Here is a 13,517-nt window from a genome sequence, read left to right on the forward strand (position 1 = left end):
GAGCTGATCTTATTGTTGTTCAAAGTTTGAATATGTTCAAATGAATATGTAAAGATTATGTAATTAGGAACAGATAATAGAATAATAATACAGGAATAATAAAAGAGAAGATAATACAGTTGTCGTCGTGTCAAACTGTTTTTTGGGTTATTTTATAGGATTATTTTTATTCCACAGGGACATACGACGGCAGCATGAAGCTCTAATGACATCAGGGACAACATACAAATAAAAACACAGACAAGACATGTGATTTAATGCATGAAGAACATATTGACTATGAATGCAACTTTAAAGTGCATAGATACTGGAGAGGAGTATCGGTTATGTGATCACAAAGCTGAACCCAAATTTCCTCCTCATGGACCTGAAGACTGAGCCCATGTGGACTTTGGTCCTGGATGGTGATCTGTTCACCGTCAGCCTGTCAAATGCAAGGGAACTGATTTGGGGGCACAAATGTGCTCATGCATGTGATGAAACTTCAGAATTTAGTTGGTTGTGAATTCAAGTTCATGACCCTGTTACCAATACCCAGTTCCTTTTTTTCATATAGTTTATAAGTAATAAATGCAAAATATATGAAACAGAGATTGAGGTCAAAGAACAAATAAAAGAACATAAAGTTCAATATACAAAACTCTGCAGATTCTAACAACTTTTCCACACTGTAGCTGAATGTTGGATCTGCCTTTGGATCGCAGTCACACAGCTGATCCCACCTTGTTTAAAATGACAACTTAGTCTCTGTCTTTCTGAAGCTGAAGAATTTTAGCTTCACAAGTCAAAAAGCCATGACTGGGATGGTATAAGATGGTGTATTAGCGGTCTTGGTGAACGAGTATATCTGAATAAAGTATTCAAGTTGCAATGTCAGAACCACTCCCTAAAACCTCTTTGCACAAATACGTTGTGTTGGTAAATAGTTTTATCTGTGCCAAACGATATGCTGTGTGCCCATTGTTTGATTCTCATTTGTAATATACAATCATTTGGAAAAAAAAACAATCACATTAACTTCTCTCAGAATAAAATATGATATGATTTCTGTTTTTTTTCTCATTATTGTGAGTAATGTTCACTTTCTCATGTATTCGTCTTGGCTTTCAAAAAGCGCCGTTATGCCTACAGACACAAAGATAAAGCAATATACACACAACCACGCACACATTGACACACAGACATGAATCATGAATGTTTGATGTTTAGGAATTCAATGCAAGATAAAGCAACACAAACACACAAACAAACCCACATACACACACACATACATTCACAAGCCACATTTACATTTGCACAAATGAACACACAATCACAGTTGCTCCTGAGGCAACAAACACACTTAATGGTCCCCGCAGATGTGAAACGGAACCACGGAAAGAAAAAATGAAGACAAAGTACTCACTGGCCCTACCTGGAAAAAGGTCAGGTGTCTTTTTAACAAACACACAAATGCCAGACCTCTACGAATATACATACACAAAGACTCAGACAATATGCATTGGTGATGAAGATAAAACACTTAAACACATTGGCGTATTTCAGAAAAGGGAGGAAGAGTTTATATATGTTTTCTTGAATTAGTCTTTGGTATTTAGACGTCATGATTCATAGATGAACTGTTATGCAAGCGTAGTGGAACATAGTGTGTGTAAGTACTTTAATCTGTGTATGTGTTTATGTGCGTTTGTGCATCTTCAAAAGGTCAGGCTCAGAATTCATGTCGCTTCCCAAGAGGCAACATGAGTGAACTGAAAACGTATCTCTCTCTGTAGAAATAAAAATATCACATAGATACGGTATTGTGGTTCCCAATATTTTGATCAAAATAAGTCTTCGCCCTCTTGGATCTCTCTGCTATATATTATCTTATTATTATTATTATTATCACAGTGAGACTTTTTATTTTTTGACCCCAAAGGAACACCAACAGATTGATCTAAAGATAAACAATGACAATACAAGTTGCAGTTGATACACCATGATAACCCAGATTAAATACCAACTCATCAAAAGAAACTCCTATGGTGTGGAACATCGTCATCAGCTCCAACCATGTCATCAAAGTCCTTCTCAAGCACCTCCAACTATCCTGTCATCTTTATCAAAATAAATATGTGAAGTGGTTCCTTAAAATGCTTGTTGTGAAAACTTGTGTCATATTTATGGCAATTCACCGGCAACAATGGAATATGATATTTATAACTGTTTTGTAATAAGTGTACCTGAAACAAAAAATGATAGTCTAATCCAGAGCTTAGAAAATTAGAGCATTTGTTCTGCGCCCTCTGCTCGGCTGTGCTCCTTTACCTACACAAATGCATAAACAATAGCACACACACACACACACACACACACACACACACACAACGGCCAATTGTCCAAGAGCCCATTTCTGTAAACGTCTTTGCTGGCTGAGACAAAGCATCCAGGTGGAGAGAAGACAGGAGGAATGACTGAAACTGATGGATGTCTGTGTTGTTCATTTTTTTAAAACCTCACTCAAAAGTGTTATAGATTTCTCCAGGAATTAGTCATTTTACACAGTGACTTTGGTGCTTTTAACTATATAGCTGCTCTCTAAACAATGTTTAGATTTCTTATCCTGTTCTGAATTCATTTGTCTCTTTAAATTATAGAAATGTTTCTTGAGGCAATTATTCAGTCATGTAGCAAAGCAGGGTATTGATGGGAGTAGCTTCTAGCTGTACTCAAATCCTAAAGAGAATTTACACACTAATTCTCCAACAAGCAGGGAAGGAGGGAGGCGCTGAGGGGTACTTGGTTGTAATCTGCAACCAACCACTAGATGGCGCTAAATCTTACACGCCAGGCCTTTAATGTACTTATTAACGCTCACTGTTATACAAACTTGTGAATCGGGTCAACGACCTTGCAAGTACTAGGCCAGCGATTAGACATCCCTATGTATGTCACACATTGCCTTACCTTCGTATACAGCTTTGAAGCCCTGTGCGCTGACAGCAAAGTCTGTGGTAAACCACAAGGCCAAAATGGATCCACTGCTGACTAAAGGCGAGGGCTGCATGAATCCTGACAACCTGAAAAAAAAGCAAAAAAAAATTCAACAAAACACGTTGGGATCACACATGAAACATAACTAAATACACATGAATGTGAACTATAATCGTATTCAGAGTTGCAGCCATGAATCAGGATCGAAATTCCTACAGATTCCAGACAAACATGATGTAATGGAATTATTTACCCATTAACAGTGAAACTCTTGCAGTAGGAAAAGTCGGGTGTTGTTTGACCCAGATACGGCTCTGTGATTCTTATTTGAGAGGTAATGTTTAAAAGATTAAGTGAGGAGAAAAGGGATACTGTAACAAAAAGCTGAACTAGCAGGAATTGCAATAGATGAATCGTGTATTGACTTCACTGCACAGAAAGAAGCCAGCGTAATGTCAGTGAACGCAATTGTATAACAGAGAAACAATGCAATAGAGAACTGAATACTTATGTGACTAGGATTCCTGGCATTGAAAATCATTTCCAAAATTAAGTGAGTATGAGCCACATAAATAAACTTGTTCGATTAAAGTTAGAAAATGCTGTAGTCAGAGATGCAGCTCAAAGCAACCATAAGGGTAATAATTCCTTTTGTGTTGATCTTTGCCGTCCCTGCGGATAGAAACAGTTCTGATTCATGACCATCAATTTCCCTTTAAAAAATGTAATTTCATTGGAACACAATCTAATAGTCTGTTCCAATGGCAAGCACTGAAAATAACTAAAAAAGTTGTTTCCATATATCCTTATTTTGTCACAGCCAGGGTCCCTCATTCAAACCTTAATGTTCTCATCTTAAGCTCCACAAAGATTCAATATCATACATGTACTGTATATCATACGCGAGTTACCGCTTCTGAAAGAAAAAAACTTTGCAGCAGCAAAGCTAAAATGCAACCTCAACACAATGAGCTGCCCAGTGGTGCACACTCACATGCACTAGAAGACACAAAAGTATTAAACAACGCACAGATGAGCTTGGATTGCAACACGCACAGGACATGGTCCATTGCTGCTCATACATCTTGAGAATTTATATGGTTGTTATCATGTTCCCAATATATCTACAGTTCTGAAACCCAAATCATCCTCCCAAAGCTCTGGGTGGGAAAAACAAAACACCAGAAGCACTGCTATTTTCAATGGAAGACTTCCAGCTGAGATGATTGACATATCTGGTTAAAAGGCCTGTGGATCGCTCGCTCTGGATTTTTTTTTGGACAGTGCAAGGAGACCTTGGGACGGAGAAAACCCCCCCGCTGGGGGAGCTTTCTATCTGGCCTGCGAATGATCCCATGAAGAGGAGCTGAGCGTGAATGAGGGACTCCTTGGCTGCCTTGATTTGCCTGCTGCCCCCTGTGACCAGACCACGACAAGCAGTGATTACAGTAGCAATGTACAAAACATAGTTTGGATTAATCAATTTGTCCTTTGGATTTTTCAATTGTTTCGAATAGGTTTTTATTATACAATTGTCCTCGGTTCTCTGCAACCACAAAAGTATACAACGCCGAGGAGACAAAAAATATAAGGGGAACGCAAGGAGACAAACCTCGACACAGGTTTTAAGGCTTGGCAACAAAGCATTTGGTCTCTAAATAAGTGGCAGTCATTTTCAACAAATGTTTTGTATTTAATCGAAAGATACATTGGGTCAACTGAAGGGTTGGCTGGTGAAAAAAAACAAGGGAGAGAGGCGGAATGGAGGATTTTTGGGGGGGAATAAAGATAAAAGGGAAAAGAAGTAGAATAGATAAAAAAGCGTGAGCCATTGAACCAAAAGGAGAGTAAAATAAAGAGGGACTGTGACAAAAAAATAAGTATTTAAATTATCTGTCCTTACAGCAAGGACGAAAAGGACAGACAAGAAGAAAAGTGGGAAGGACACAAAAAGTGTCAAAGAGAGAGGAGTAGAAAAGAGGAGGGAGATGGAGGGACAGAATGGAAACGTGAGGGCGAGACGCGGGAACGCAGCGGAAGGGAAAAGGCCTCCAAAAGGTGGAAATAAGATCATTTCTTTGCTGTCTGTCACAACGTATTGTAAAGTTTCATTGTTGAGGAAGTCATTTAACTGCTGGGTGCGACAGTAGAGGGTGGAACATGCTAATTATAATTATCATCCATTGTTCTACAAAAATGTAATTTACTATTGACATGATTTTTCTATTCATGCGAATCTATTTTTTATTACCTATTTTAATGTGAGAGATTTGAAAAGTTTGTGAGTGAGAATCTTATTCAATTTTTATAGCACAAATGATAATTCACAAAAAATGCACTGTGTTAAATTTTGTGAAAGCACCAATGGCAATGGTTCCATATTATATATATATATTGTCTCAAAATCTAAATTAACATATATGGAAAAATATTGTGATAGTAGCAAATCATCTAACGAGGTTTTATCCATCTCATTAAATGTTAAGGGTATATTCTGTATATTTTTTAGGTTCTACGGGTGACGTTGTATTGGCGTTTCTTTCTCTGGCAGTGGGACATACATTTCCTGCATTTTTAGTCTACCTCCCATTTTTCTTAACCCGACAGTATTGCTTGGTCACAGGCTGTAATAAATCACCATCTTGGCACAAAAGAGACAGCAGTTGCATGCTCACGTGAATATTTCAATGTAGACCAATGGATGTAGATAAAAGTCCTTATTGTGATCCTTCATTTTGTTTTATTTCATTGGCCTGTGAACTTTCAAGAGCACTTCTTCTTGGGGCCAAGTTGAATTGTTAATCAGACATTTAAGAACTGGTTGACAGGTATGTATGAGACTTCGATTGATTTGGCTTTTTATAGCAACTTTGGGTGCTACTGAAAACCGCAGAGGTGAATCTGTTTGTGAAGGCTTTTAAAGAAAGTGGCATCAGCCTGGACCAATACTTGTTAAAATCATTCTTTTTATTAATTACGTATTTAATGGGAAAGAATTGCAATTAAATATTGCTCATACACTCAAAGCAATGGTCTTAAACCCCCAATAGCTGTAAAAAAGTATGTACATTTTAAGTTAAACACATTGTGTATGCTTGAACATATGCATTATTATGCCTTTTCCGTCTGTCTCTGGGTATAATAAAATGATGCTGCAACACACTCTCATGCACATAAATCAGATCACTCAGTCAGTCATTCCGGTAATAAGCAGTAATCGCCTCGCTGTCACTGTACTGATGGACCGACATGATGCTATGTCCCTGTCTAGCTCTGTTTCCCTATGTGTCTGTCTCTCTCTCTCTCTCTCTCTCTCTCTGTCTGACGCATTTCCTCCTCTCCCTTCTTTTTTTTTTTTTTTCCATCTCGCTCTTCTTCCCAATCAGGCCAGCATACTGATCCTAAAGCTGTTTGACATTTATACAAAAATAAGTGAGCCGGGTTGATCGTCCAACGGTCAACTGTCCAAACAGTCAACCGGCTTATGTAATCGGGCAGCCCCTCAGTGATCCCACACCGCCGGCCTACAGAGCGGGCCGCCCACCCGGCCAGCTTGCCCGTGACCCTTCCTGTTGCTCCGTCCATCTGTCTGACTGCCCATCTGCATCCGCCTGTTTAACAGTGTATCACACTGCAGGCATGTAGGCTTTTGTCGGGGTCTTAAAAGGCTAAAAGTTAGATTTTAGGATAGTGCAGTAAGAAAGCATACCGTGGTATTGAGAAATAGCATCAGTGTATTTTTTTTATCACCTATGACCATTTTTCAAGGACAATGAATCTTAATGTTACTGTTCACACAAGATAATACAACTTAACAAGTTATTAGCATTTTGTTGTAAAATGTGTTGTTCTTCACAACAATAGGATTCATAAGAGAGGATTGCCATGGTCATTTGTGTATTTATTGGCAAATCTATTTGATATTGATATTTCACACTTTCCAGTCTGCAAATAAACATCTAGTTTAAAGCTTGATGACCTTTAAGCATGTCCTGGCAATTTGTCTGACAACCTGCATACCAAGCGCAAAAATTTTGATGACTCAGCTTTTGATAAAGTTGGTTGAAAAAAAAAAAATCTGCAATTCAGTGTATTTCAGTGAATCAACTCAGGTGCAATAGACGCTTTAGTGTAAAATATATAAAACCTAGATATTAAGTGCTAACTATGTCCTGGTCACTCCATCCCCAAAGAAAGAGTAAGGAGGTAGTGGGGGGAAAGGATACTTTCCCAAGTGAGGGTGTAGGTGGTGTGTGGAGATGAAGGTGTGGCTTTTGACATTCTTTATGCATCAGTGGCAGCGCTAGTAGCTAGTGACAGCATACTGTTGCTTTAGGGTGAGTTAGGTGTCAGCTGGCATGGAGCAAGAGAGCAATGCCCTGAAGGCTTAAGTACACACTGTGATTAAGAAGTGTGTGACGGAGGTGTGTTGCACTGAGAGGAGTGTGTGAATGTTAACGTAAACTTAGGTTCGGCCATCTGCACAAATTCAGAGATTTTGTTTAATTTTAATTGAATAAGGAACATAAAAAAGAGATTTAAAAAATCTAAATGCACCATTTAATTGTTAAATAATATTTTCACTACAAACTACAGTGCACGTTCTCTCACTCAGTTTTGTATGACATATGTGGTATCGAACTTCTGACGTTTATCTCTTCTCTCTTTATGGATTAAGGTTGATATTCACAAGTACTGACTTCATATAATTCAACATTTTTTCATTATAATCCATGCACTGTTTTCTAGTCTCAGCCATTGCAATCTATATCAATTATAGCTACACATGGCAGTTTGCATCTTGGGGATGTCAACACCTCACAGGCGCGGACAAAAGCCTGAGAACAGGCCGCTGCCGGCTAAAGTCGGCCAGAAGGGGAAATGCTGACAAGGTGAGTACAGAAGAGACAGCTGTGATGGGAAGCTCACAGGTGAAGAACATGAGGACTAAATTAAGTGAGAAAAAAATAGACCGGACTGGGACTGTCCATGTCATCTTTCCAATGGCTGCTCACAGAGCCTTAATCACTTTATTTTACCGTGGGACCAAAATATAGTTGTTAAGGAAGAAGCACCACTTGCAAAACTGCAAATACGTTTTTATGTTTCCACATTTTCTGCTGGAAATTAATCAAAATTGCTGTCAAATCAGGTAGCATTTCTAGATGCTCCATAATAATAATAATAATATCACCACATTTTGTTAGTTGTTTCGAACATACTTCAGTAACATCCATGACCACTGTATCTATGAAAACAATGCAAATCCATTCAGCAATTGTGACACAACACCACTGTCCACAAGAGAATAGGAGCAGCTTTCTTTTAGTCCAAAAAGCTGACTTTTAAAATAGAAATTAGCGTGTTATATCTTTGGATGCTAATATTTGTATTGGCTCTGACATCAAGATAAACAATCTGACTAACCAGAGAAAAAAAACCCCAACGTAACCTCGTCAAACTAATACTCTTTTCCATCTTGCAGAGCATTTGGCTTGTTGTTGCCAGCACAAGATAGACCTGCGACTTGTACAGTAGATGCATGCCCCTGGCTCAAACTATTTGTCTCAAGCTGTCATTCTGGGAGTGTAATTCATTTTTTCAGTCTGTCTGCTGGAGCACCGGTCCATCAGTGGCACAACACCGCTCCGTGTAAATGGATAGACGAGAAGCGCTTGTTATGGAGAAGACAGACACTGAGCGAGAGAAAGAAAAAGCAGTAAATGATGGAAGACACCTCGAATAGAGGTGAACATACTGAAAACGATGACCGAGCGTATATTTCAGTGGAGACTATTTTTGATATCCTATAAAAACCGCAAAAGAAAAATAGCAGAAAACCAGCTTAGTACACTAAGTTAAAATGTTTTATATTGCTGGATTACTTGTTGGCGTTCCCTGTACAAACTGTCGACAGTGGGTGGGGGAAATAAGGTGGTATAAATGTGTTCACAGTGTCTGAGTAAATCTGTTAACAAGGGTAGTATAAATATATACCGCATAAATCTCCTGGAACAAAAGGATTGAGTTTTTGGAAAATTGTGAAGCTATACAGGGATACAAAAAACACCCTGAGCTTCTTTTCTCTCCATGTGCTGCTAAAGTAAAAACACGAAAAAGTGCCCTCGGCAAGATGGGCATTTTCTCCTTTTGTGGTTTCTCTCTGTGTTAACACTTAATACCCACTACTGTAGTCATTTGGGACCCTTGTAGTTCCTACTTTAAACCCCCAGTAGGATTTATTTATGAAAAATCCATGGAGACCTTTTCAGGGAAACATGAAGTTTACATCAAATTACCGTATGAATAGAAAATATTGTGGTAAATGTCATAATGTGCAGCACATAAATCAGATACTAACTTAATAGATCATTTCTTCACTGGCTAAATTCACCCGTGGCTATTGAACTATTTGCCCTGGGCTGGCTACCGTAGCCTTAAAATGACTTAAATTAAAAGAAAATGTATGAACACTTAGTATAATTAACATATTTAAGGATCTTTTTGAAAAAAGAAGTTTAAATAGATATCTTAGGAAAGATGCATTTCCACAGCTTTGAACAGATTTCAATGGGAAAAACAAGAGAGACCTCTTTCTGAAGAAAAAATTGAACTCTTTGGCCATGACAGAGTATTTAGTGCATACCGAGATACATGAACACATATACACACACACACACACACAGACACAAAATCACAGAAGTGAAAGTTACACACAGGATCCAATAGATACTGCTGCACTGTTGTAAGGAGCTCCTCATTGTTGTATGGAGTTGAGTGCCTGGCTCGAGGGCACTTTGGCAGCGGGTGGCATTTGATTTGTACGATGAGAGGCTAAAACCCCTGCTGATTTTCTAGAGTCCCCAAGCAACACCCTGGTGCGCAATCCCCTCATACTGTGCTTAAAGCAGGAATCCCAGCCCAACACTGTCGATCTACCGGAGCGGGTGTTCGTGTGTATAGACATGTGTGAAACAAAAATGAATGCAATAGTTCATACATATCAATCCAAACCATTAATTTCAGCAGATGAAATCCCTTAACAACAGAAAAAATGCAATCTCAATAAACTTAAATAATGAATGGAATAATACATGAACGCTATGGTAGACATTCATTTACAACAATCACCAAATCCAAAGCGAAGCTGTTACGGAGATCCGATGAAGGATGATTAGTTAAATGTGAGTTTTATTCAATGCAACGCAAATAATGAAATCCCTGCGCTTGTGTTTCATTTAACCACCATTATTATACTTCAATTCTTCTTAGGTTTTAGTTTCCCAGTTTTAAGGGTGATGCGTGTGGACGGACCTCGATGGGGGGAACAAGACGGCGTCATTTTACTGTTCCATGCGGGCCGAACTCCACCGCTCACATACATATACACATACAATAATTAACCATTTTATTGTCTATTATCTATCTTTGAGTTGCAGCATGCTAATTATCATAGGAAAACATAATATATGCCTTTTCTCAATGACACGGACAGTTTAATCCCCACTGGATGAAATCTATTCTTCTTCAGTTTCCTTTTCTGCTCTTGACTTGCAATTATTGCAATATAATTGCAATAATTGGCTGCATTAAAAATGTAAATTGCTTTGCAATTGTCTCCAAAAGTCTAAATAATTTGTGGTCACAATAGGTACAAAAATTCTCCACAATATCCCAGAGGGACCAATTTGTCCGAGCTGTTGCAAGGAACAGGAGCGAGGCGGCAGGATATTGCGAGTAGGCAGCTGGCAGCGAGCCACATCGCACTGAGTTGTAGACAAGTGTTTTTCTCAGTGTGAATCTTGCCCTAACACGGGTCAATGGTGGCTTCAAGTGGGCCATCCAAAGATTATGTTTTATTGAATGGGCATCTCAGGTTGAAAAGATTACTTTACGAAAGAGGGTCCCTTGTGATGGAAGCACAGATTTTCTTTGTGATGTCCGGAAAAGGGAGTAAATAGAGTCAATGGACAATGAAAGGATCAGCTCCCGTGTCTAGACTGTAGCACTTTATTAGCATTTACTATGGCACTGATACCACTTTGGAGTTTGGCTTTCTTGAAGAAATTGTACTTTCTTTATTATTTTTGTTCTGGGTTTGTAAGTCGCTTTGGAGGCCAGCGTCAGCCAAGTGAAAAATGTAAATGTAAAATTGAATTGAGGGATTGGCTAGAAAAACGTATTCGTCCAGTAAAGGACAACATTAACTATTTTACTTGAACTTAGACTTTGTTTCTCCTTTAACTGCAAAAGCAACATCTAAGTGCCGGGTTACATGGAAAACAATACGGTACAATTTCAACTAATCATGAGGCATCAAAGTTCAACTGTGGCCACAGAGGCTTAACTGCACATACCACACAACCAACCTTTTTTTCTCTTGGTAAAAGAGAATAAGAGAAAATATAAAACTATGAAATACAGCCTACGGTTGTACTCCACCAGCCTCCATTGATATTTGTGTATCCTTCATGTAAAATGTACTATGATGCCCTGTAAAGAGAAGAAAAAATAACTTAACATAAAGGATTTTTGTGTTCTCTCTATCTCTCTCTTTCTCCTTTACTGCTAGCTATCCACTGTATAATATCTTATAAAGGCAGGTATGGCAAATAAAATGTGAGCGTCTTAGACTATCAAGTAAAAACTCAAATAATCTACTGTATGTACAGAACCATGGTAGAAAACTGGCCCAAAGCCTGATTTTGCCTTTTTTCCATCAGTAATGTGGGACACAAAAAAAGCTTTGAATGTGAGTTATAGATATGGGCCAAACAGAACTGCTTTTTAAGTATTTGACTATGCATCAGAAAAATAAAACAAAACAAAAAGCAACAAAAAAAAAACGTTCAGTAGAAGTACAGCAGTAAAATGCAGGTTTAAGACTGAACAATTAATAGTTATGATTGTTGTTTTCTAAATAAAAGCAATTGACTGACTAATACAATTACTAAACTAGTGAGCAGGGTTTGTATCTGATAAGCATTCAAAGGACACTTCCCTTTTTGCCAGGCATTTCTCTTTGGTACCTGCAACACCAGCGCCACACCAACACAGCCCGATGCATTGGTTTTGTTGTAGGTTTTGTTGTAGGTCAAAATGCAAACAGTCCTCACAAAGGATTTGCAACGTGAGACATATTTTGCTTAACTAAACCTAAAGTCAAAATATTTCCATTTGTACCAAATACAGAACAGTTCTATGAATGCATCAACAAACTATTCCTGTGTTTCGTTACCTCCACCCTGCTCATTGTGTAGCACAGTACAGTCAGGCCATAAGGACCCGTAAATCAATCTGATAACTGATGAACGACCATCACTACACACACAGACACACACACACACACACACACACGCACACAGATGCACACTCTGTAGCTGCTATACTTGCGACATATTGCAATATCCATCACCAACGCGCAGACGTTAAAGTGCTTGAACCTTGACTCTACGCACACACTGCGTCATTAATCTCACACGCTATTGTCATGCAGACATCAGCCATGACCATCCTCAGGAGCCAAATACACAAAACATATGCAAACAGAAGATGTATAAACTGACAGACCAACTTGCACACAGAACTCACCAAAGCAAAGTCATTGACCTAATTGAGAACTGTAGACACTGTGAGTAAGAAGACACTAACACATACAGCATGTAATGTAATGTGAGATCTGTGTCTGTGCGACGGTGCACACCACACTACCTGTGTGAGTTGTTCTCCCTGCTATGCCTATACGTGCGCGTTTTGTGAGTGTTTGCATTGTTTTCTGAATGTGTGTGTGTTTGACCACGTTGAAAAGCGTATAATCCTGTGCTATGGGCAATATCAACAGAGAAAACCACTTGGCTAAAGTAGGGCAAGCATCCCTTTGAAACACACACACACGCACACCCTCAGATGCACACACAGCTAACACAAACAGCGCATCACCAATCCACTGTGGGGGAGAAAGGCATTATTTGACAAACCATTAAAACTGATTTTGTATGCTTCTGAGAGACAGTAAGAGAGAGAGAGGAGGAGAAAAGGATAGAGGGAGCGGATTAGAGAGAGGAAGCGAGAATTAGGGGACCCCCCCTTCCGATCCTCCACTTCCATTTCCTCTCACCCCATCTCAAACGGCCTCCTCTTTTCTCTGTCAGTTTTGTTCAGAAACCCATGACATGTGTCCTCTGTATGTCGGTGTAAGTGTGTGTGTGTGTGTGTGTTCATCAGTGCAGTAACTGAACGTTTTCTGACAAGCTGTGAACATCAAAAGCTTCTACAGTCACATACACCTATAGGGCTAAAGGAAAGGCACCTTCACACACACACACAGGGACGCATGAGTGAAAAGACCAGGTTATAGTGTGGCTCATCATCTGACCAAAAAGCGTAGCAACACAGCTGCAAAGGCCAGCATTGACCGGCACAGGGGCCGCTGGAACGAGGACATTTGACGCGGACCAGTTAAACTTCAACACTTCAGTAGAAGCGACGACACGTGTTTTCCTGGTGGCCGTTAAAGGAGAAGGCTGGTGAGATTTTGGAGT

The 13,517-nt window shown here is 39.2% G+C and overlaps 1 protein-coding gene across 2 annotated transcripts in view; it reads right to left on the reverse strand.

Moving 5' to 3' along the window:
- Positions 1–13,517, reverse strand: part of LOC119225135 (CUB and sushi domain-containing protein 1-like) — a 282,822-nt gene that overhangs the window by 185,171 nt on the left and 84,134 nt on the right. For both annotated transcript variants that reach the window (XM_037482822.2, XM_037482815.2), the window contains exon 3: positions 2,950–3,062. In XM_037482822.2, coding sequence (XP_037338719.2) covers positions 2,950–3,062 — 113 coding nt within the window. The remainder of the gene's footprint in view (positions 1–2,949; positions 3,063–13,517) is intronic.

This window comes from Pungitius pungitius, chromosome 4 (genome assembly GCF_949316345.1).
Source record: "Pungitius pungitius chromosome 4, fPunPun2.1, whole genome shotgun sequence".
Classification (NCBI taxonomy): domain Eukaryota; kingdom Metazoa; phylum Chordata; class Actinopteri; order Perciformes; family Gasterosteidae; genus Pungitius; species Pungitius pungitius.